The 23839-nt window shown below is 37.6% G+C and overlaps 1 protein-coding gene across 1 annotated transcript; it reads left to right on the top strand.

Moving 5' to 3' along the window:
* The first annotated feature begins 1989 nt into the window (after positions 1–1989).
* LOC143860530 (nudix hydrolase 13, mitochondrial-like) lies at positions 1990–12344 on the top strand. The gene is made up of 7 exons (XM_077371212.1): positions 1990–2420; positions 2540–2645; positions 2802–2884; positions 5080–5194; positions 5316–5399; positions 7859–8008; positions 11858–12344. The coding sequence occupies exons 3-7, from the start codon at positions 2817–2819 to the stop codon at positions 12092–12094; spliced, it is 654 nt and encodes a 217-aa protein (XP_077227327.1). The 5' UTR covers positions 1990–2420; positions 2540–2645; positions 2802–2816; the 3' UTR covers positions 12095–12344.
* The last annotated feature ends 11495 nt before the right edge of the window (positions 12345–23839 follow it).

The raw sequence follows: 23839 nt of genomic DNA on the forward strand, positions 1-23839 counted from the left end.
TGTATTCAAAAGATAATTCTTGAAAAGCTTTGCCTTCCAAATTCTTAGTGTCCATCTGGTCGCACAAAAAATTATGAAAATCAAAGCAAACAGACATATTTTCCTTTTCATCAGCATTGTTAGGTGCCATCTTAAATAAGGAGGAAAAGGAAAGTAAAGTAATGGGATTCTATTTTCGTTTCCTTCTCACAGAAAATTCTCAATGGGCTTTTGCAAAAGAAGTCTTCTACTTTGTTTTATTTGCAAAAAGAGTCTTTTTGTTTGACAATTTGCAAATAGAGTCGTAACGTCTGAATGAATTTTGCAAAATAGGTCATGTCATTTGTTTGTGACCAAAATGCCCATGGTAGATTTCTTTACTCATAAAAGACCAAAATGTCCTTGTATTTAAAAAGACAAACTACTTATAAAAAGACCCAAATCCCTTCTGTATATACTAGCATTCTTATACATGAAAAGACAAAAATTACAGGCCCTACTCAGGTGGAGATCGTGGGACCTACCCAATCATATCATTCTTGGCCTTTGCATAAAAAATGAGCCCAACCTATCACAACATAAGCTGTAAAATTATGAACCCTACCCTATACATGGGCTCCATCTCATAAAAAAACGTAAGGCAAATTGGTGGGCCCGACCAGATGCATGGGTTTGAGTTGACTCGGTGTGACCTGCCTTAGGGTATTTTGGTCATAAATTGATGGTACGACCTGATTTGCAAAATCAACACAAAAGTGATGACCCTTTTGCAATTGTGGAACTAAAAGACTCTTTTTGCAGATAAAGAAAGTAGAAGACTTCATTTGCAAAACCCCCAATTCTCAATCCATTCGCGACCTCGACGTACTTTCCACCATGCATATTACGCCTATTTTGTAATAATTCATCTGCTCAGTGTGGCAAAAGTACTTTTTATATGAGTGCTCTATTGCGTTTTGATTTTGATGAGAGGATGTAGATAGGCAATGTGCCCCACTTACTTTTAACTCCTTGTTTTGAAAGTGATGTTAGTATACGGACCTTCCCGTGTATGAAACCTTCAAAATCAACTCACAAGTCACAACTGTCAATGAGGGGTATTTTAGTCAATAAACAGCTAACTGCATTGGGATAACCTCAACCCTAGGATCACCGATATCTAATGGCCATCATGGAGCAAAATGCAATCTACAATGGTCGGGTATGGTCTTTGTTGAGTTTTTACATGGTGTATGGCCTTACATTCCAGTATTTTTCAAAAAGTACTGTACTGCCCACTCCATAAGATGATCCAAACCGATCATTTGTTGGGCCAGAACGTAAATAGGTTGTGCCCCCAAAATCATCTCATAAGATGATCCTAACGCCTCAAACCTCAATAGATTGAAGGGTTACGATCATCCTATGAAAATGATTTTTGGGGTACATACTATTTACGTTGTGGCCCAACAAATGAACGGTTTGGATCTTCCTATGGAGTGGTCATATGGTACTTTTGAAAAATAACGGACTATACACCAAATCACCATATAAAATCTCATCTTTGTAATAGACCCCGAGGGCCAACAGATGTAATTTTAAAACTCCCCCACATCATGGTGGACTCCCCCCGGTCGACTTCCTTATCTCCTTGCCGTGTTCCGCGTTTTTCTTTTCAGAGTTAATAAATACTCCTTTAACTCTTCCGAATTATAATCACGTCAACTGAGTGCCGACGACCGCGTTCTTGGCCGCGTTCGGACTGAGTCGTGAAGAAATTTTCTTGACCTGCATCTGCTTTCTAAACACTGGCCCACCTGTGTTATCAGTAGACTTACTACCTATACATGCAATTCAATCATGTAAATCCCTCTGCTGATGGTGGGTGTTAGGCTCTTTCCCGCTGGGCCCCGCTCTTGCCACATCTATTAAGCTCACGGTGGGCCCAAAGAAGTCGCGAAGGACAAAATCGAAGGTTCGCGACTGACACTAGCATTAACTCTCTTCCAGGCAGGCCACAATAAATACCCTGCCCCTGTTTTTAATCGTATCTGTCAACAAAAACGGCCTCTGTCTCTCTCTCTCTCTCCACACGGTTTCTTCTCTGCAACTACACAATCAAAAAAAGAGGAGAAATGCCCTTCATCTGAAGGTTCATTAATCAAACAAACGATAAACAAAAGGCGTTAAATTTCCAATCCCTTTCTCTTGTTTGAATCTCTCAATATTCAAAGCTGCTGTGTGGAAAAATCTTCAAACAGCTGTTTCTCTGAAGAGGCTTCTACCAGCGGTTCTGCGACTTCTCTTTTCTTAAATTTCCGCTAGGGTTAGGGTTAGGGTTTTGTTATTTATAAATATAATCTTCTTGCCTGCTTTGGAGCTCGCATTTTAATCTTGCGAAGGTGGGGGAGGTGGTAGCATGAGAATCGATTTTCTCGACCTGGTCCCCCGTAGAAAACTCGGTATCTATAAATTCTTGCTTTTTTTTTTGTTCTTTTGTTAAATTTGTTTCGAGGTTAGGGTTTGGAATATGACAATTTTTTTATATTTCTTTGTATTTTTTTGCTGGATTTAAATGCAGTTGGATCTCTGGTGAACAAGCAAGAGATTGAAGGAGGAGATCTAGTTATTGTTTCTGGATCAGTAGAGATTTGTGGTTATGAGAGCAGAATTTACGATTACACGGGGTATAATTTCTCAATGACGTTCTTTTTCATTGATTTGTTGTTCTTTGTTTTTATTTTGTTCCCTAGGTTTTTTTTTTTGGACAAGTTCTTATTTCGTTTTTCTGGAGGTTGATTTGGATTTGATGGTTTTTTCTTTGATTTTTCTATTTTTCTTAGGATTTTTGACGGATTATGGCTTTGCTAGCTAGAACAGGACGCCACCGACAGCGTTACCAGGATGGATTCCGGCTTGTCTCAGGGTATTTTTCCTTCTTTGGAAGTTTTTATCTTCCTTTTAAATTGCTGATTTTATTTTAATTTTTTATTTTTCATTGATGGATAATGCTGACTTTTGATCTCTCTTTGTCTATAGGCTGAAAGTCATGTCATCCTTTTTCTATTTTCGTTGAAAAATTGGCAGTAAAAAAAAAAGGATTTCTGGAACTGTAACTTGTAATATGTGGTAGGCCAGAGATTATAGAGCTTGGTTGGATTAGGTATATAGGTATCTTTGTGGTTCAATTCCTTGGTTTTTATAATCCAGCAGTGTTCATTTTTTTGTCTAAGCTAAGGCCCTGTTCGTTTAAGATTATGAAAACTGATGTGAGTGCCAAACCTATTATTGGACTCAAAATCGCGTTTGAAATTGTGGGCAATAGTTGTTTATGCACTCACAATTGGTTGCCATAATCTTAATCGAAAAGGACTTAAGCTTCTACTGTTCATGTATGATCAATTCTGTATCCTTTATTGACAATTAGGTTACAATATTAATTTTCATATACACATATATGTATGTATTATTTGCAAACCTAATTTTTCTGATCTATTTGGCACTTCTTGAAGGGTTCTGTTCCATATATGATGTATTTCTTATGTAATTGAGCATGCCATGTTTATATGGTTGTGGTTGAAGAGCTTGTTTGTGGTCAGTTTCGACGGATTCGTGCATCACGACTGTGATATTCATGTGTGATTTGGACTGTCCATACACTGGGTCCTATTTTGTATGATCCATGGTACAACGCCGACTAGATGGTCCTTGGCTGCATTCTTGTCCATATCCGAGTTTTGCCCTATAAAGTCAAGTAAAACTCTTTTCACTCTCAAATTATAAATGCGTCAACCAAGTACTCGGCCGAGTCAACCAAGCACCCGATTAAGCGGTGCCAAGTAGACTAGGATTTGCTTTGGCTGCATTTTGGCCCTTATCCGTGTTTTGAAACACTGGTTAAAACAAATGCGGCCAATGGGCAAAATTCCTTTTATAGGAACTTTAGGATGGTTTGATCTGTGATTTTTTTTTTGTTTCTTACTATGGCCCATCCATTGTAGGATCCATCATATAGGTTGTCTAGATCGTCCAATTGCTCTGGTGTATAGTGGTGATGTACAACAAGTGGAGATAGCCCCTAACCGACCATAAAACACTGACTGCTCATTTCAGTTTTGATATGGGTGCTGCATTTTGGCGTAGAAGAAGCAGCTTGACTTGTCATCTACAGGATAATCTTGGTGGAAGTTTGGGTAACTACAACGGCCGTCTGGATTATTCAGTTGATTTTTCTGTGGTAATTTGACTACCATATGTACCATTCAAAAAAAAAAAAAAACAATTGACTGCCATATAGTTACCTGGAGGCTTACGCTTTAGACAAGTGCTACAAAGACATGCAGGGGAAGGATAAATCTTCTCATACTGACATATCAACTACTTTACCTATGATCTGGTCCAAATTTCTTGAGGGCTCCAAGCTTCTCAATTTTGATGTTCTAGAAAATTCTCAAAATTTGCCTCGTGGGACAGTAATATAGATCGGTTCTGACTTTTCAAAGCATTATTTGATTCCATTACTTTCTCGTGTGCTCTTCATTGAAGTTACAATTGTCTCTTTTGGCATGCTTCATTAGGCGTTTGCACATCACTTGGTATTTTTTCTGTATTTGTACTCTACAAATAACGATGCATACTGGTTGGCTAGAACTGGAGTAGACAGATCGGGACTAGAGATTTTTTATTCTATCCCCTTCCTCCCCCCCCCCCCCCCCCCCCCCTCCTCCTCCTCCTTCTCCCTTAATTTGTTATCATCCAGAAAAAAATGGGCTGCATTGGTACCTGGAGCCCAGGTTATTTAATTTTCTGCCTCCGAGATATATAGGACTGTTCCACAATAGAAAAGGTTAGTAATACTTATTATTTCCTCCTTTATGTTCCTAAAGAACTCCCACCCCCACGCAATTCTACCCCCAATTCTCTCATAGAACTGTGACACCCTCACATTTTTTGCTTATCTATCATGTAGTGTATATGTTTATAGTATCTTTTTTTGCGACCTTTCTGGTGGCTAACGTCTTGCAATATTTGTATATCTCAAACTTTTTTTTTTAATGATGGTGCTATGGCCCTGTTTTTTTTTTTTTTTTGATTACTCATTCATTCATGCAATGCAAACAGGTGTATCCCTTATAGGCTGAAAAAGAATGTTGATGACCATACTGGTGGTTTAGAAGATAGGTTGGAAGTTCTTATGATTTCCTCCCCAAATCGTCATGATCTCGTGTTTCCTAAAGTATGTACTGCCTGCTCATTTTCTATTTGAAATTTTATTCCAGTAGTATTTGACCTTTTCAAGCATTCAACTCTGCTGGCTTTGGGAATGTTTTATTTAGTGTTGTTCATTTGATTGTCAGGGTGGGTGGGAGGATGATGAGACTGTCTTTGCAGCTGCTTGCCGCGAAGCCTTGGAGGAAGCGGGAGTGAGAGGGAATCTTGATGTATGTGTTTTTTACTTTTTCTAGGAAAGATAATCTTGATGTTCCATTTTCTTGCTGGTCGTTATAGTGTATTTTCTTTTTCCAATTGTTATTGGATGAAATGCAAGAAAGCATTCTGTTAATTAGTTGCTTATTTTTGTTTTAAGAGTCAACATGATTAACTCTTAAAAAAAAATAAAAATCATGTTGACTCTTAAAACCAAAAATAAGCAACTAATTAACAGAATGCTTTCTTGCATTTAAAAACTATGCTCAATGAAAAACTATGCTTGAACTGTGTTTTCATGGTTATCAATGGATATATTTTCTTGGTATTCTCAATATGAATGAGTGGTCAACCAGATGTTTCATACTATTTTCTTGTGCCGAAATTTATACTTCAAGCATTCCTGATAAAAAATTCAATTATATGTGCTCTTGACTTGGCATAGTATTAATTGACGAAACCAAAGCAGGAGTTAATGCTAAGTTAGAGTTATGGAGAACTACTTTGGAATCCAAAGGTTTTAGACTAAGCAGGACTAAGACAGAGTATATGGAGTGCAACTTTAGTAATGTAAGGAGGCGGGGCGACGATGTAATAAATATGGCTAGACAGGAGGTACCTAAGAGGGATATCCTCTTCAACCAATCTCTCCTTTCTTATGGACAGGAGGTACATAAGAAAGGAGAGATTGAAGAGGATGTTAACCAGAGGATAAGAGCAGGTTGGTTGAAGTGGAAGCATGCTTCAGGAGTTCTGTGTGATCGTAAAATACCTACCAAGTTGAAGGGAAAGTTTTATAAGACAGCTGTGAGCCTGTGAGGCCAGCCATGCTCGACGGCTCAGAATGTTGGGCCACCAGGAAGTAGCATGCAAGGTTTTAAATTTCGGTTTTCGGAATGCGTATCGGCACTCACCGAAACCGAAATTTTTGCCAAAATTTCGTTCGAAATCCCACGAAATCAAAACAGTATAATTTTATCCCGCCTGAAATTTTGGCTGAAAGTTCAGGAAGATATTAAATAAAGAATATATGGAAGATTTTTTGGTGAAATCCCAGGAAAATGAAATTTCGAAATTTCGATCGAAATAATGTAATGTTTTGATTAACATTGATTTCGATTTCGGTATTGGATGAGTGTAGCGAAGATGCAAATGCTTAGATGGATGTGCGGCCACACAAGGTTTGATCAAATTAAAAATGAAGACATCCGTAAAAAGGTGGGGGTGGGCACCAATTGAGGAGAAGATGATAGAGCATCGCTTAAGATGGTTTGGGCATATCCAACGTAGGCCTTTGGATGCTCCAGTGAGAAGAAGTGACTCGTGCCATGTTGATGGAGTAAAAAGAGGTAGCGACAGACTGAAAACAACTTGGGTAGAAACAGTGAGGAAAGACTTGAGGGCTAGGAACATAACAGAGAACATGACCTTGGATATGATAGAATGGAAGAAAATGATCCATGCAGATGGACCCAACTAGTGTCAGGAGTAGTCTTAGTCGATTTGAGCCAGGTAGATTCTTTCACCTTCTTCATGAAAATTTTCTAAAGGATTCATTAGCCGACCGCAACTAGTTTGGGACAAAGGCTTAGTTGAGTTGAGTTGACTATGTGCTCTTGACTCAGACTTAATTCAGTGTAATCCACTATGACAAATCTATGGTGTAAATAATTTGAGGTCTTGGGAGTGTCATCTTAAAAAGAAGGGATTTGCTAGGGACCATCACAGAAGGCATTTCGCAGATGGTCCGTTGCATGAGAGAGCAGCCACAGAGGCTCACTTTTCAACAGATTTTGTCTTTATTCATGATGTGGCTGCTCTCTCATGTAACGGACCATATGTGAAATGCCTTCTGTGATGGTCCCTAGCAAATCCCTAAAAAGAATGTAAAATATTTGTTAAGTTAGTGTATTTTAATTAGTTGATGTTCAATTATCATTTGCAGCATCACTTGAAATTCTGTTCACAATATTTTCATAAAAGAGAAATATTGATCTTCTTCCTGCACTGCTTTGGTATGAAGTTTTCTAGGCCATGTATCTAGTTACTTTGTTGTTCATCAACTACTACTGGTGAGGATGTCGTCCATTGGATATGGTTGTTGGTCATATGTGCATAGTTGCTGATTCTCTCATATCTTTCAGCTAGTGGCTTAAAAAGAACTGAAAATTTTCAACTAAATCTCCCTACTGCAAATTTAGTGGTATTTCAATTTTTTCTCTAAGATACATGGCAACTGATATTGTGATGGGATGTATTAGCCAATTTGACTTGTTTTAAAAATATGAGTTTTAGGTTTTCTATTCGGTGATGGTTTTTACCAGCTCAAAATCATGGTAGGCAATTAACATTGATGCATTAATATGCCTGGTAATAATTCAGTGATATTGGTTTTTCAAGTTGAGCTGATTATTTAGATATAATGTCATGAATGTCTACCCGCCTAAAATACCTGATCTGCTCTGTTGCATAGGAAAATCCATTGGGAGAGTGGAAGTTCAGAAGCAAGAGTAGACAAAACAGTAGCAGCCTAGAAGGAGGTTGCTGGGGTTACATGTTTGCGTTGGAGGTGGTTGAAGAACTAGAATCCTGGCCTGAACAGGCTAACCATGAACGGAAATGGGTCAGTATACAAACAATCACCTTATCTCTTTTAATCTTGCTGCTGAGTTAAAATGCTTCTTTTGCGAACCTTGAAAACAACTGACCTGTGCATGGTTTGAAGTATCTTTTGATACGGATGCATACCGGCCGATATGTATTTGTAGCGGCAGGGCCCAATATTATATGTACCTACCCTGTATCTTCGCTCACAAAAAAACCGTGTATTGGCTGGTAAGCCCAATACAGGGTCCGTATCGGGACTATTTGAAAGGGGACTATCTGATAATCTGATAATGGCACTTCTTACTCTCTATTAGCATCATGTTTACGTGAATGTTTATTTACGTGAATACTGTAAACTTTATCTTATCATTTTTTTTCATTGGAGTGTACATGATTTAAGGTTGTATAACCTAAATCAACATAGATATATTAGATTCAACCACGAAGAACACGATTTGGAACATGAATCAATGGATCAAAGCAGCATTCACAAAATTTGTGGATTTTATAATTTTCCTATCTCTTTTATTTATGGATTACTTGTAATGCATCTAAATCATGCATGGTTAATTTTGCATGCATTTTTGCGACAAATTTGGAATAGATTTGGGTGTTATGTACGTGGATTTTTTTGTCTCTATTTTATATTTTACTTTTTACCTAGTGATTCTTTTATAGATTTAAGTATAATGTATTGCTTGATTGTTTTATACATTTATAGGGAAGATCTATCTAGTTAAACATGTTTTTTTTTTTTTAAATTTACCTTTTTGTTATTTTTTACTACAAAATTTTATGTTATTTAAAATTTGCTATTTTTTAATTATTATAGACCTAGATCTACGTGTTATGAGCATGGGTTAGAAATTAGAGCAAAAGCAAAAGTCACCTGGACCGGTTTCTGGTCAACCTGGATTCGCTAAACTTCTTCCCTAACTCTTCTCAAAAAGCATGATTAAGCCCAGCTCAGATCACTACCCCATTTTATTTGACCCCAATATGCGTTCGTGGGGCCCTATCCCTTTCCGATTAGAGCTAGCCTTGATGGAAGAACCTCAGATTTAGGGTAAGCTTGCACTTAGTGGGAGGAGGCGAGGCCTGAAGGGCGGATAATCTCGTCAATTGGTTTTCATCATGTTAGAAGATCTGCTAATGTGGCAGCGGATAATCTTGCTAGGAGAGGAGTTCTCTTGGGGGCGTTGGAGAATTTTGACTTCCTTCCTCCTTGAGTTTTTTCTTTTTTTTTTCTTTTTCTCTTGTAATTTCTTGCTATCTTTTCGGCTTTCTTTCCTCGGTTTATTTTTATTTGACCGACCATCTTCGTCTTTTTTAATGCAATTCTTGACAATTAAAAAAATAAAAAATAAACCAGAAGTTAAAAAAATAAAAAATAAACCAGAATAAAAAATAAAAAGATGGGCTCACAAGGACAAGGTCAGGGATGTAAAGAACAAGGAATCGTTGTCAAGTCGTATTAGTGACCTGGATAGGAAGGAAGAAATATAAGTTTTGTTGGAAGAGGAAACAAGGTCTAGGGAGAAAGTAAGTGAAGACTACAATTGGAGATTTTCAGCAACTAGATTAGGGTGACAATGCATTATTGGAAGCAGATACCACGGATGAGGAAATAAAAAATGGGTTGTTCCCCTTAGAAAGGGATGGAGCTATTGGGTCGGATGACTTTTGCATAGCATTCTTCCAAGAGTGCTGGGACTCGGTGACAGTGGATTTGAAGCTCTTCTTTGAGGAGTTCACAGAGGTCTCTCGCCGGAGAAAGGAATAGGCGTCATTTTCATTGCATTAATTCCTAAGAGCAATGGGGCAGGTTTAATTATGGACTTCCATCCTATATGCCTGGTTGGTTGCACGTATAAGCTGTTGGCCGAAGTTCTTGCAGGCATAATCAATCATGTCTTTGGGAAAGTCATATCACAACACTACAGTGTGCTCATTCGGCGTAGGCAAATCCTTGAATGGGAGTGGGGGGGGTTTGTGATCGCTAACGAGAGAGACATGATATAGATGTTGGACATGGAATGGAGAAAGCTTATGAGGTGGACTGGGATTGTCCGTATTATTTTATGGGCAAAATGAGCTTTGGTTGTAGATGGAGGGTGAAACTTACCAACTTCTCCAAAAGCTTAAGCTGTTGGAGAAAGGCGTTATTTATCTTTTTATACTTTAACGCTCCCCCGCACGTGTGGCCCACTTGGCAAACACGTGGGGGGTTTGAACTCGAGACCTTTGGCTCTGATACCATGTTAACTTACCAACTTCTCCAAAAGCTTAAGCTGTTGGAGAAAGGCGTTATTTTTTATACTTTAACAGAGGGCTTGAATGCGCTTGGTGTTCTATCCCTATTAACGGCTCCCCTTTTGATTTTTTCAAAACTTCTCTCATCCTGTGTCAGGAAGACCCATCGTCCCTGACACCCTGTTCCTCTTCACTATTGTTGCCAAGGCCTTAAGTAAAACGACAGAGAAGCAAGAGCTACGGTCTTATAGTTTGATTGATTGATCTTAGATTTTGATCGAACGGCCAGTTTGAAATGATTTTTATCTTGTTTAATCTTCGTTCATCTCGAAAGTAATTCCATAGTGTTTCAAACTGATCCAGCCATTGGATCTTATCCAATTTTTTTGGGTACTTCAAAACTGTCTTAAATTTTGATAATTTGCACCCCTACAGTCAAAATATGTTTTGTTTTGAGTTTCCTTGAATTTCTCTGTTTGGATTCTATCAAATTTGTTATTAATAACATCAGTCCTTATTCAATCCTGTCTCCCTAAAGTCTTCCATCGACCCCATCCCACATCAATGTACTTTGGAACAGGGATGTGATTATCAAGGATGGAAGGATAGACTAAGAAGAATGAAATGAATTTTCTCGCTTTCTAACATCCTCAAGCTTAACTTTGATGGGTCCTCTTCGCAAAATATAAGTCTTGGAGAAGTGGGAATGTTTTCCAAAATAACTTGGGGTGTGATGATAATGGCTTTCTCCAGCCAGCTAGTGTGATAGACTCAAATGAAGAGGAGGTATGGTCCCTTCTTATCGGGCTCCCTATTTTCATTGGCAAGTTCAATGGAGGCCTTTGGACAGAGGAAGACTCATACGACAAACAAATGAGGTATGTTCCCTAAGAGGTTGGGCACATATAATTGACAAGATTAGTGACTTGTATAAAAAAGTAGATCAAGAAACAGATTCCTAGCAAAGAAATCTATCCACAGAAAAAAAAGTTATGAACATGATCCACACACACACACAAGTCTGTGTCCCCTTTTTAATGAGCTCTTTTTACTCTCTTTCTTTTTTGCATTCTTTCGTATTTATTTCTTTTTTAATAATTTACTTTCTTTTATGTTTAACATTTTAGAAAATTTGATGTAGATATATGTACAGACTTGCTTTTGTTTATTTTACTATAATTTAACAAAGGGATTTGTAAGTGCTTGTGCATTTATGAGTGTTTCACCTTTATTCAATACTTCCTTTAATTGATTAGTTTTACTTTTTTAGTCCAAGTTGTAAAAGAAAAACACTTGACAACAAGCAAACAGTCAAGCTGCCAATATGCTTGTTAGCACTGTAAAACTCTAATAAGTATGTTATTTTTATCAAATCATAGTTTTTAGTTGAAATAAATATGCTAAAAATCATTAAAAACACAAATAAACACAAAAAAGCGGTTCAAGCATTGGATATCAATTAGTTTTTTTTTTTTTTTGGGAAGAATCAATATCACTCGAATCGCAAGTGCATCTCCGTTATGTTTTTTCTCAGCCTCCGGCTAATATATACATATTGACTGTTACAAAAAGTTTTGAACCTTGCTCTCATGAGTCTCTTTCCCCTTAATAGCTAACGGTAATGGAGGCATCCGAGCTCTGTCGCTACGAATGGATGCGTATCGCTCTCGAAGAGTGCCGACAGAGAGTTCTACAAGACAACGAGCATCAAACAGGGGATGATACCGCGATAATATCTGCACCAGCACCCGTTTCAGAGGTGGCAGGGCATCAGATTTCACTACCCAGCTACTTTGTGAAGTCTTCAGGTACCCAACACCTTGAAAATCCTATAAATGCTTTGTGTTAAGATGGTTTACCTCTCGCCAATCGTTTCTTGGAACCGATATTCGATAGGTAAACCTTCTGTTCACCCGCCAATCGTTTCTTTGAACCGATATTCGATAGTTAAACCTTCTGTTCGCCCGCCAATCATTTCTCTGAACCGATATTCGATAGGTAAACCTTCTGTTAGCCCTTGCGAATGTTGGACTTGTCTTTGTATCATGGCACTCTGTAACTTTATCAAGACAATTGGAAATAACACTGCATTTTCTTTCCATTTGTTTTTTCTCATTTTGGAGATATCTATGACATGGGTCCATATTCATCAAAAATTAAAGATAAAGCTCTTTTAGTAATTAGATGTACAAAATATTCTATTATAATTTGGAGCTTAAAACTCGGATTCATTTGACAAGAAGAGAAATACCTTTGTATTGCATCTTATCATCCCTTAATTCATTTCAGTTATTTTGTTATTCACATCTGGAAATCAACCACCCTTATAAAATGGAGAGCTTTCGCGCATGTATGCCGTAGCAGGCAAAGCAATGGGTAGAGGATCTGGACCTTCCATAAGATGGCCCTATTAACAAAATCACGCATATTGGATGATCCTAACCATATGTTTGATTGAAATTTGCACGTTGGATGTGGGTCCCTGACTATTTTCTGTTTTAAGCTCTTTGATGAAGCTTGATCCTTCGATTATCATGCTATGTCAGAGTCGCGATTGGACCAACACTAACCATTGTACATTTATGGCATGTTTGGCTGAACATTGTGGAAATCAAATTTTCTGAGGTTTGGAAACTCATTTGTTTAGGTTGGCAACCCTTCGTCTCGAGATCTTTACCTCTTGTTGCCAAAATATATCCTACACTGTGGGTCTTTTTGCCTTAACAGTGAATACTACTATGGCTTTTGATTGCTTTAGCTTGTCCTTTATTCACTACATATTAAACCCAGATTGGACTCAACTTGAAATGGATCAATTTTTCATGCAATCTATCACAACTTCATTCTTTGTTACTCGACAATATCCTTGTAGTTCCTTTAAACCAAATCTGGGTCTACATCTTTGCTTATGTTAACCTAAAAAAATTGTCGACATATTAACAATATTCTTCAAGCATCTGGCCTTCAGTCTCGTGCTAAGAGTAAAAAACCTAGCAAAATCTTCTATTACTTTCTCGGATAGTCCCTCGGGGTGTCCTAACTCCTACTTATGTTGGACACAGTTAGGCCTTAGGGTTAAGGCAGGGAAGAGGGAAGAAACACAAGAAGAGGACAATCCAAACTAAAATCAGAAAAAATATAAGTTAATTTCATTTTGAGTAGTGTTTAAAATGTTATGAATTTGCCCCTCTATTCCTTTCTAGGGCGCTTTTTGTGGCTAATTATCCAAAATAATTACTGGCCTTAGGATATGGATCGAATGGACAGGGGTTCGGATCCAACTGCTATGAACAAATCCTATCCTTTGGATCCACTGACCGCATGGGACACCAGGCCAAGATTGCCTTTGCTTCTGCATCCTGCATATGGTCTATACTAATGCTCTATTAAAAATCAATATTTAACAAAATAGAGGCTTTTGGATTGACTAGTTGGGACAAGACTTGGAGATTTGATCCTTGGGAGGATCAGGTAGCAAGATTGTCCAAAAATTCAGAGGCAGATAGAGTTGCTAAACCAGGGCAGCTAGAGAGAGTCTAGAGATTTTTCTTTAATTTCAACCAAAATTTAGAGGATTCTTCCAACTCCCACTAACCTTCTTTCCTTGCATGGATATATGTTCATCAATTATTAAGACAAGATTGAGGTGTCCATATCAATTTCCTAGGGATTTTAAGGAGTTTCGTACGAGTTTTTAACGAGGAATTCTAGACTGAAGGGAGCCCTTGCAAAAAATAGGTGAAAGGGCTCTCTCATTGGCTGCACATCCCCATCATGCATTAATAACTCCCAAAAAGTCAAACATGATGGTGATTTGCAGCCCTTTCACCTCTCTTTTGCAAGTGCTCCCTTCAGTTTAGACTTCCTCGTTTTTAACATATTTTTTATATAGATTTTAAAGGTGCTTGTAAATAAGGAAGAATTATTTATATATCTAGACTGACATTTTCAAGTGCATCCCTAGAAATTCCAGTTATTGTCTTTTAATTGGCCCCCAAAAGGCTATTTTTGTAACTTTCATGGTTACACAATTTTACAAGGAAGAATTATTTATATATCAAGACTGCATCACTTGAAAATGTGCATCCCTAGAAATTCCAGGTATTTTCTTTTAATCGGCCCCAAAAAGGATATTTTTGTAACTTTCATGGTTACACCATGACACGATTGATAAGAAAATCTGATCAATGGCTATGATTCCAATGCACAGTTCAAGTGTCTTTTTTTTTATTATTGGCAAGCTGATGTTAGGCATGACCCCCACAAGATATATAAAAAATGGAGATAAGAAGTAACAACATAGGAAAGCAAAGAGCTAGCCTAAGGAGAAAGTTACAGACGTTGGTATTGAGATCCTTTACCATCTTCATCGATAATGTTGATAAGCTCAAAAGTGGATCCCGAACCGGGCAAATTCCAACCTTTTATAGGGCAGTTTCTCTTTGAGAGGTAATCAGCCACTGAGTTTGCCTCCCTCCAGATGTGGGAAATCTTTTGATGAAGAAAAGCAAACAGTGCTGCTTTAATTCTTCTGATTCTCATAACCTGTCTCCATGGGATCGCCGATGAATCGATTAAGTTATCAACTGCAAACTTGGAATCAGATTTCACCCAAATATTTCTTGCGTTAAGGGCAGAGGCCAGATGAATACCTCTTTCAATTGCATAAAGTTCAAGCTCGAAAATTTCTTCTTTGTCCACATTTTGAGAGAATAGAGAAAGGCATTTACCTGAGTTATCTCGAATCAACCCACCGATTCTGCCTCCATTATCATCCAGAGAAGCATCCACATTAATTTTCAGTTCATCAAGAGAGGGAGGGATCCAGGAACACCATTTTTTACTCAGGTCAGGCGAATTCAATCTATACCCGAATAAAGAGGCTATTCTTTGGTTTTCTGTAGTATCTATATCAGTAATATTCAGAGAGTTTATTTTGAGCTTGGCTTCAAGGAGAATTTCTTTCAGGATGAGAGATTTGTGCTTTCTTAATTCTTATACCGTCAAATATTCGAGAGTTTCTTTCTCTCCAAATTTTGGAAATGGCATTGGAAAACAGATTTAAGCACAATTAAGGACTGACTGTTCCCACAATAGTTCATTATGAGCCAAATGGCTTCTTCTATCGGGGAATTTTTCAGGTTTTTGTGGTGCCTAGCTCTCCATAATACTTGTCTCCATATCCAAGCTGAATACCCACATTTAAAGAACAAATGGTTCACTGATTCAGGGACCGAATTACATAGAACACGAGGAATCAGATTGGGGGCCTCTACTGAAGATTCGATCTTTGGTGCTCATCTTGTTAAGGAGGGCCTTCCACTATGTAACAACATATTTAGGAACATGACCTTTGAACCACACAATATCAGTCCAATGATGATTTGGGTTGTGGACTCGAATACAATTCCAGGCACTTTGGTGCTAAAAGATCTATCAGTAGAGGGGATCCATCAGTTCAAGTGTCTTAGCATTGGTTGATGCAAGCATATCATGATTTTTTTAAACAAAAACAACAAGACATGGACATTCTAGGTTATTTTTGGAAATTCATGTGTTTCGTTTAATTGGCCAATTTGGAGTGTATTTTGGCCATTTAAACTCAATCAACCTCTGAATAGAAGGTTGGTCAAGGGCAAGGACCAATTCTCAGTAATTAGGGCTGATGTCATCCCTTTTGATTAAATATCAACTCCTTTCTTATAAATTGAGGTGTAAATTTGGAAATTCATTGGTGTTCCTCTCTCATCAGGCTTATCACACACAAAAAAAAAAGAGATTTGATTAAACTTAAAGCTAATATACTGACTAATTCAGCCTTTTTCCCATTTTAAGAAAATTTAAGATTTTTTTTGGGAAATGTTATCAGCACTACTGTCTTTTGATGAGGGAACTCCTCACTTTATTAAAAGTACGGTATGGCCCGCACCATAGGATGATCCAAACCGTCCATTAGATGGGCCACAGCCTAAATAGGTTGTGCCCCAAAAATCATTTCCATACGTTGATCTTAACCCTTCAATCTGAATGCTAGAGGGTTGATCCTAACCCTCTATAGATCGGAGGGTTAGGATCAACCTATGGAAATATTTTTTGGGGCGCAACCTAAACGGTTTGGATCATCCTATGGTGCGGGCCATACCGTACTTTTAATAAAGTGAGGAGAGTAGTGCAGATAACATTTCCTTCTTTTTTTTTGAAATATTTTTTTGGTAACTTTGTAGTCTTGGCATAGTGGAAGTTTGTAATTTTCGCATAGGGATCAATTGAGTTTAGATCATTGAGGTAACTTTTTAATCTTTGCATAGTGGAAGAAGCTCTTCAATTGTTTTCACTCGAGGATGTAGGCATCATTTCGAGAACATGCAAAATCTCTCACATTCTTATGGGTGCTTGCTTTAATTAATTTTCTTTGTTTTATTTTGTGTTTCATCAGACCCTAGATCGATCATATGGGTACTTGAAAAAGAATTATGAATATATGCCACCTCACTATTCTACAAAGAAAATTGAAAATATTATGCACGCCTGGTCATATCATTTTCCTAAAGTTTTTGATTGCTCTGCCATTGACAATTCCTCAAACATAAGACAAGTATTTCTTGTGATTGTAACCTTCTAGAAATGTATTGAAAGCAAACATCAAAAAGAAGAAAGAAAAAGAAACAAAAATGAAAAGACAAAACAAAATGGAAGTTCAAAACCAGGAAACCAGCTCCACCAACCTCAAATTCCGGGAAGGCATTTCGCACGAGACAAAACATTCAAACACACAAAATACCTCGAAACCCTAAAAACGTTGAAAAGGCAATGACAATGAGTTGTTGATGGGTTTTGAAGGAATTGGGTCTCCCTTTGGTTGCTAAAAAACTACATTTTTTCTACTAAAACAGTGCAAGAAAGGCCAAAGGTGGTAAGCATGTGAAAAGGGTGCAGCTCCACTACATCAACCCCTTTTTGTCCTGGTAATGTGGGTTATTAACCTTTGACTCTCCTTTTCAACACATCTTTTCATATCAGTGTTCTTGTGCTTGGGAAATTGGAGATTCATGGGATATTGAAAAAAGTCCCATCAAATTCGGCTATCCCCACTTGATTGAATTCATATCTTTCTTTTTTCTCTTGGCTTTTCAAGGCACAGCTAAACTAAGGAACTTTCTTGGATCAAAGGCCTTATTTCAAGATTTATCTTTTAAATTTTGAGGTATACCCACATTGCATTTCTACCCTACAAGCAACATTTTTTGCATTTTTTTGAGTTATCAACATAATAATGTTCAAGCAGCTGCTAAGAGGGTTTTGTGAGTAGGAGAAAGAGTCTATTTACTTACAATAAGCCATAGTCACCAAAGTTTTTATTCTACGAGACATAAAATATAAACGGGTGTGATATACTTAATTTCATCTCTAGTATCATAATCATATCAATTGCGATTAGCCAAATTCTTAATTAAAGTGCTTAACTTAAAAAATAGAGTACGGAAACGGAAGAATCCGATGTACGTTACGGTTAATTTAGGTGGCATTCTAGGTGCCACATTTGATGTAGGATTGCCACATGGCACTACAGTTTTTCTTTTTTTTATATGGTCACATGGTGCCACATTAGCCGTTCCAAGTGCAATAAGGGTGCGCAACGTGGCATGTTGAGTCATGAAATACTCATAAAAAGGCTAGGTCTAAAGTACTCCTATTTTGCCTAAGATAATGAGGATCTTGAAGAGCATACTTAATTTCATGATTTGGGTTAGCTCGAAACATGATTTGAAGGCCTAAGGAGCCTTTTTATTTATTCAAATTTAATAATCTTAGTACATGAGAAGGTAGCATGGTGGGTGGTCTCGTGCCCTTGTGCACTCCTTCTCCTCACCTTTTGATTCTTAGTGCTCTACTTAAATATATGATGTTTATCGTGAAAACCCTAATGGGGACAATCACCAGTCAATAGATACCAAATCCCAGTCAAATATACATTGATAAATTGCCTTCGGGTTGGCATATATATTGAATAAACTACTATGCAGTACTTCATCCCTAGATAGATGAAGGATATATAAAAGCACTACAATTTTTTTAGGAAACCTATTTGCATTTCCCATCTTTTCATGAAATTTGGTCTGCAGGCAAAGCCCTCTTGCATCACTTTCTTGGGTCCCATTTCTCCAACCATCAAAGTTAGGTTGTGTTCTATAGTTTTTCACTTCATTAGATTATTCTTGTTTGATTGGATTGAATAGACTTGTTTCTGTTGCTTTCTTTGTTCTATATGAATGTGGGAGAGGGTATTGCCAAGAGTTGCAAATAGAAAATTCTCCCCACATTGCTTGCACATGGGCAGTCGGGCAGAGGAGAATTTGGAAGTTTGAAACCAAATAAGTGAATGCAATGTAGTAGGTTCGTCTACACTTAGGTTGTGGGGGTGTTGTTCCCAAGGATACCATCTAAATGTGACTGCATTATATGACCCAGGGACCCACTTGAGCAAGCATAATTAGAAGGAAGATTAAAATAAGACTGATTTTCTCAGGGTTTTGACCCTTGAACACAAGAAAATCTTAAGGCATCTTTTCATCTCTAGTAGATTTAAATTTCTCAATCTAGTTACAAAATTTTCAAATTTCAAAATTATTAATATTGTCGCTGCGCGGGTACATCCGGTGCACGTGAGCCCTTCATACGAGTGCATGCCTTGTTTAAAGTTACCATGTAAAAGAAAAATATAGTTAAGATGATGTGACATTGAGCAAAATCTCAGTGATCTGAGAGACTTAATTATAAGTTTAAGGCCTCTTTGGAAGCCATTAACTGTATCAATTCTAGAACTGTAATAACCTTTATCTGTAAGTAATCATATTTAATTTCAAAACAATTTGTATATAGGATGATAATATGAAACCGATTAATTTTTAAATCTTTCCAAAGATCCCTTAGTCAACCATTGAAGAAGGATTCTCCCTTCTTCTGTTTTAATCGTAAGTGGGTTAACGTGCAACTTGGCCTTTATCTACCTAATACATTTAGATTTCAGTGAGACATGTCTACGACCGGTCTCACCCCCTTCATGACAAGTTCATTTTCCACCAAAGATGACCCATGACTTAGAAATGTCATGTGATCTCTCTCTCTCTCTCTCTCTCTCTCTCTCTCTCTCTCTCTCTCTCTCTCTCTCTCTCTCTCTCTCTCTCTCATGAGAATCTTGACTAGGTGTTTCCATACAAACCAAAACAGACAGATATCTAAGACAAACTCACTTTAGTTGCACGCGAAGTTTGGATAAATGAGGCAATGCCAAATCCCAATGACACTTTCAATTGACTTCCATGGATTTCACTCACTTAGGCTCCTCCTAATCAGTAAAATAATTATTTCTCGCCTAGGAAGTTTAACCAGTTTCTTGACATTTTGTCATCTTGGGAGAAATCGAATTCCTTGCTTAGATATCAAGAAGACCATTAAGAATTCACTCCAATTCAGTAATCAATCCATGCTTAAGAAAATGAAAGCTAAGACCTCTATCCAAGCATAATACTCAAACTAAGTCAACAAAGAGAAACAAGGCCATGCAAACTAATTATTCTGCAGTCACCACGACATAAAGTTAATTGTAACATCTCTTAAGGTAGCATCTCTTTGCACAATGCTTCTTGAATGCTCCTTCTCACTCATATCATTTTTTTAGGTAGTTCAGCTTTGGTTAAGGAAACCAAGACCACGATCTCCAATGGAAAGAACTTCCAAAATACTACAACAGCACAATAAGCCATGCAATTACTTTTTTGTCTGGATTTTGTTTGAAATGCTGATCAAAATCTCTCCCGAGTCAATCATCAACTCAACCAACTTGACTGGGTTTTACCTTGGTTGAGTTATCATCCGAGTCCAAGTTTTGTCATACCAACTTCCAAGTCAATAAAATGCCCTTTAGACTCGCTTGGATTACTGAAAAGTTGACCACACAAATCATTACTCGAGCCAGGAGCCAGTCGACGCAGTCTTATATTGGCTGAGTTCTCGCCTGAATCAAAGCTTTTAAACATAGCTGTGATATGCTTTTATGTTTAAATCATAGTTTCAAAAATCCTCCACATCATCGTTGACTCACCTAACTCAGGCTCCTTTTTACACTGGCCACATTCTTGTCCGAGTCCACATTTAGCCCTACAAAGTCAATCAAAACTCATTTGACTCTCTCGGCCGCTTCAACCAGGTACTCGGCTGCGTTAACCGATTATTCGGCCAAGTCAATCGAGTAACAGGCAAAGTCGCACCGAGTCGGCTAAGATTATATTTCCTTTGTCTGTCTTGAGTGGCATACGTATTTTGAAACACTGGAAATCACCAAACTATCTTAAGCTTGCCTTCTTTTCTTTTCTTTTTTTCTAAAAAAAAAAGACTACTTCCATCAGTTTCATGTGAAACAAACAAGATCCATTGAAGAAAAGAGCAAATTCTATAATACATGTTGATTGATGGACCTCATGATTAAACCTTTTGCTCAAGGGCCACCTGATTTCACATTTCTCTTACTAAGTAGTTAGTGCCTAGTGATTGAATTCCTAAAAAAGGACATGCCTATGACTCCCTCCCACATGCAACCCAATACTCCTTTTTCCTTACTTTGTTTTCCATTTTTCATTGAAATAGAAGTGATAGCTCAATCCGTGCCAATAAATTAAGAAAGGAAATCATCCCCATGAGCATGAAAAATTCTAAAAGGGGCCATTTGGATTTAGAAAGAGGAAAGGCCTGTGGAACTTATCATTGATTAGACTCTAATTGCAAGCACATGGATGGGCCATGAGATTCCTTTAATACTACCCCCCACTTACAACCTTAGAAGGGTTTGGTTGGAACATGATCTATTATCAAAATCTCATATAATTATTCACTTGCACTTCATTTGTGCAATGTATTTACGACTACTTAGTCCTCAAGCCCTTCCATCCCATTCTTTTTATATGGTCTTGAGTAGAAAATAACACCATCTATAATTGTTTTCTCATAAGTCCACATCAAGATTATCTTTGAGAATTGAATTTTTTTTTAATTTAGATACTTTTATTTTTTACAGGTCATCTTAAAAGAAATGAATGGTTAAGAGTGTGGGATACTCTGCTTTAATAGTCCATCTATATTGGGTGACCGTAACGAGTCAGCTGGTGGTGGACCCACTATAGATGGGCTATAGTAAAATCTTATCTATTGGAAGATCCTATCCGTCCGATTAATCTGACACAGAAATATCGGATTAAAACAAAAATGCCCGATGGTTGCAGCATACTCTCTCTCTCTCTCTCTCTCTCTCTCTCTCTCTCTCTCTCTCTCATTCATTAGGGTCCTAAAAGAAGAAATTAAACGCATGGTAACATCAACAGATCATAACCGTAATTACCATCAATAACGAAAGTTACACATTGGATTATCATAATCATAGTCATTAATGAATATTTATCCTTATGAATTTATACATGTTAACTTATCATAATCATAAAGTCATTAATGCATATTTATACCTAATTATATAGAATTTATAACCAAATTTGCTTCGTGCATGGGATCATAATTTCTGTGGTGTCAATCTATTTAATTCTTCATTAATACATTTACCATGAGAAGGAAAAAAAGAAAAGAAAAAGAAAAACACTCTCACGGGCCATGCACGTCGGACTCTCTATTCACGTATTCATGGTCTCTTACTCTAGTTTCAATTGACATAAGGATTGAGCCCTAGTCCCAAAGTGTTCGAGAGGGCAATATTCGCGGGGGAAGAGGCGCGCAGTTGAATGCCCGAATAATCGATCAATCTGTGTTGTTCGATTGAACTAATTAGGAGGTAAACACTTTTTTAACTATTCAGTGGACTGATCGGCACTAAACCCCGTAGATCATAGTGACTGTGATGAATGTAGTGAAAGACATTGTTTGGATTTATCCAAAATCTTTGGGATTCATATATTTCTCCCAGGGATGGTTTACTTTAGCTTTGGCGCATTTCATGTAACATACTTGTATGGTCCTGAAATATGGGTGATGCTTACAGTAAAGGGTAAAACTATATGTATATATAGCTCATTTTATATAATTTTTGTTTCCGCCCCGCGGCTCCACAAATTAGGTTTTATTAGTGTAAACTAAAGGGAAATGTTATCAGCACTATTGTATTTTGATGAGGGCACTCCTCACGTTATTAAAAGTACGGTATGGCCCGCACCATAGGATGATCCAAATTGTCCATTAGATGGGCCACAGCCTAAATAGGTTGTGCCCCAAAAAATATTTCCATAGGTTGATCCGAACCCTCCGATCGATAGAGGGTTAACATCAACCCTCTAACATTCAGATCGGAGGGTTAGGAACAACCTATGGAAATGATTTTTGAGGAACAACCTATTTAGGCCGTGGCCCATCTAATGGACAGTTTGGATCATCCTATGGTGCGGGCCATACAATACTTTTAATAAAGTGAGGAGTTCCCTCATCAAAATACAGTAGTGCTGATAACATCTCCCTAAACTAAATAGGGACGCACCCGTTTTGGTTCTTTCCACTCATATCTTCTATCTAGAATTGTTATCGTTGGTTCATACAACTTGGAATGAGTTTTAACAAACCAACGAAGAAAAGTTCTAAATAGGAGATTTGGGTGTGTCAGTTAACAGATCAAGTAGCTAGGTGGCAATTTCACCATTTCTTGTAATCTAAAACATGTAAAATTACACGATAGAGGAATGATAGGGCTAGCCAAATCATCAGGGGTGGGGATATACACACTGTGACACTGACCCAACCAATTGAAAGGAGAATAGCTGACTCAATACACATATGTTCAAGGGTTCAATGTATATCATATACTCTGTATCAAATCCGTCAACAAAATAAAGTTTTGTAACTTTGTTAGGTCCATTGATTTATTTTAATTGGGAATAATTAATCTCAGACCAATGCATGTGAAAGGGGGATGGCACATGCTAATCATTCCATCAACCTCGCTAATCATGCAATCAAACCTGTGATTTTTTCAAGTCATGCTCCCATCATTAGAAACTCATTCCTTGATAGAATCCTAAAGAGCTTCAAGAAATTATTGAAATTACAAACCCTTGGGCTTTCCATAAAGACCAAAATGCCCTAATCAGACTGGTCATCCTTAGACACGTATCCGGCGGGCGACCTCAGAGAGCGAGACCCTATTAGGGTTTTACTGGTAACATTTTTCAAAAAATAAAGTGCATTTTACTAACTAAGTATTTAATAATTTTTTGCAAATTTTAGTATATTATCAAAGAACTAAAATTGTCCACACCATATATAGTTATAACTCAGAATTCACTCCTAATTGTACATTGTCTTCTATTTTTTAACTATGGATCATTGGATGCGTTTTGTCTTAACCGTCCATTTGAGGGCCACCTCACGGGCTTACTCGACTATGATGATCAACGGTAGGGCCCAAAATCTGGATGGTCCAGATGGACCTACATGTAGCGACACGCGTGACAAATGTGTGCCTAATTAGTATGAACAGTGAATAACATCAGAGAGCCCATATTATTCCTATCTGTAGCCTAGATGAAGAGAGATTGCTTGAGAAGAG

Source organism: Tasmannia lanceolata, unplaced genomic scaffold (assembly GCF_043159265.1).
Source record: "Tasmannia lanceolata isolate RefF3 unplaced genomic scaffold, GAP_Taslan_0.1 ptg000037l, whole genome shotgun sequence".
NCBI classification, from domain to species: domain Eukaryota; kingdom Viridiplantae; phylum Streptophyta; class Magnoliopsida; order Canellales; family Winteraceae; genus Tasmannia; species Tasmannia lanceolata.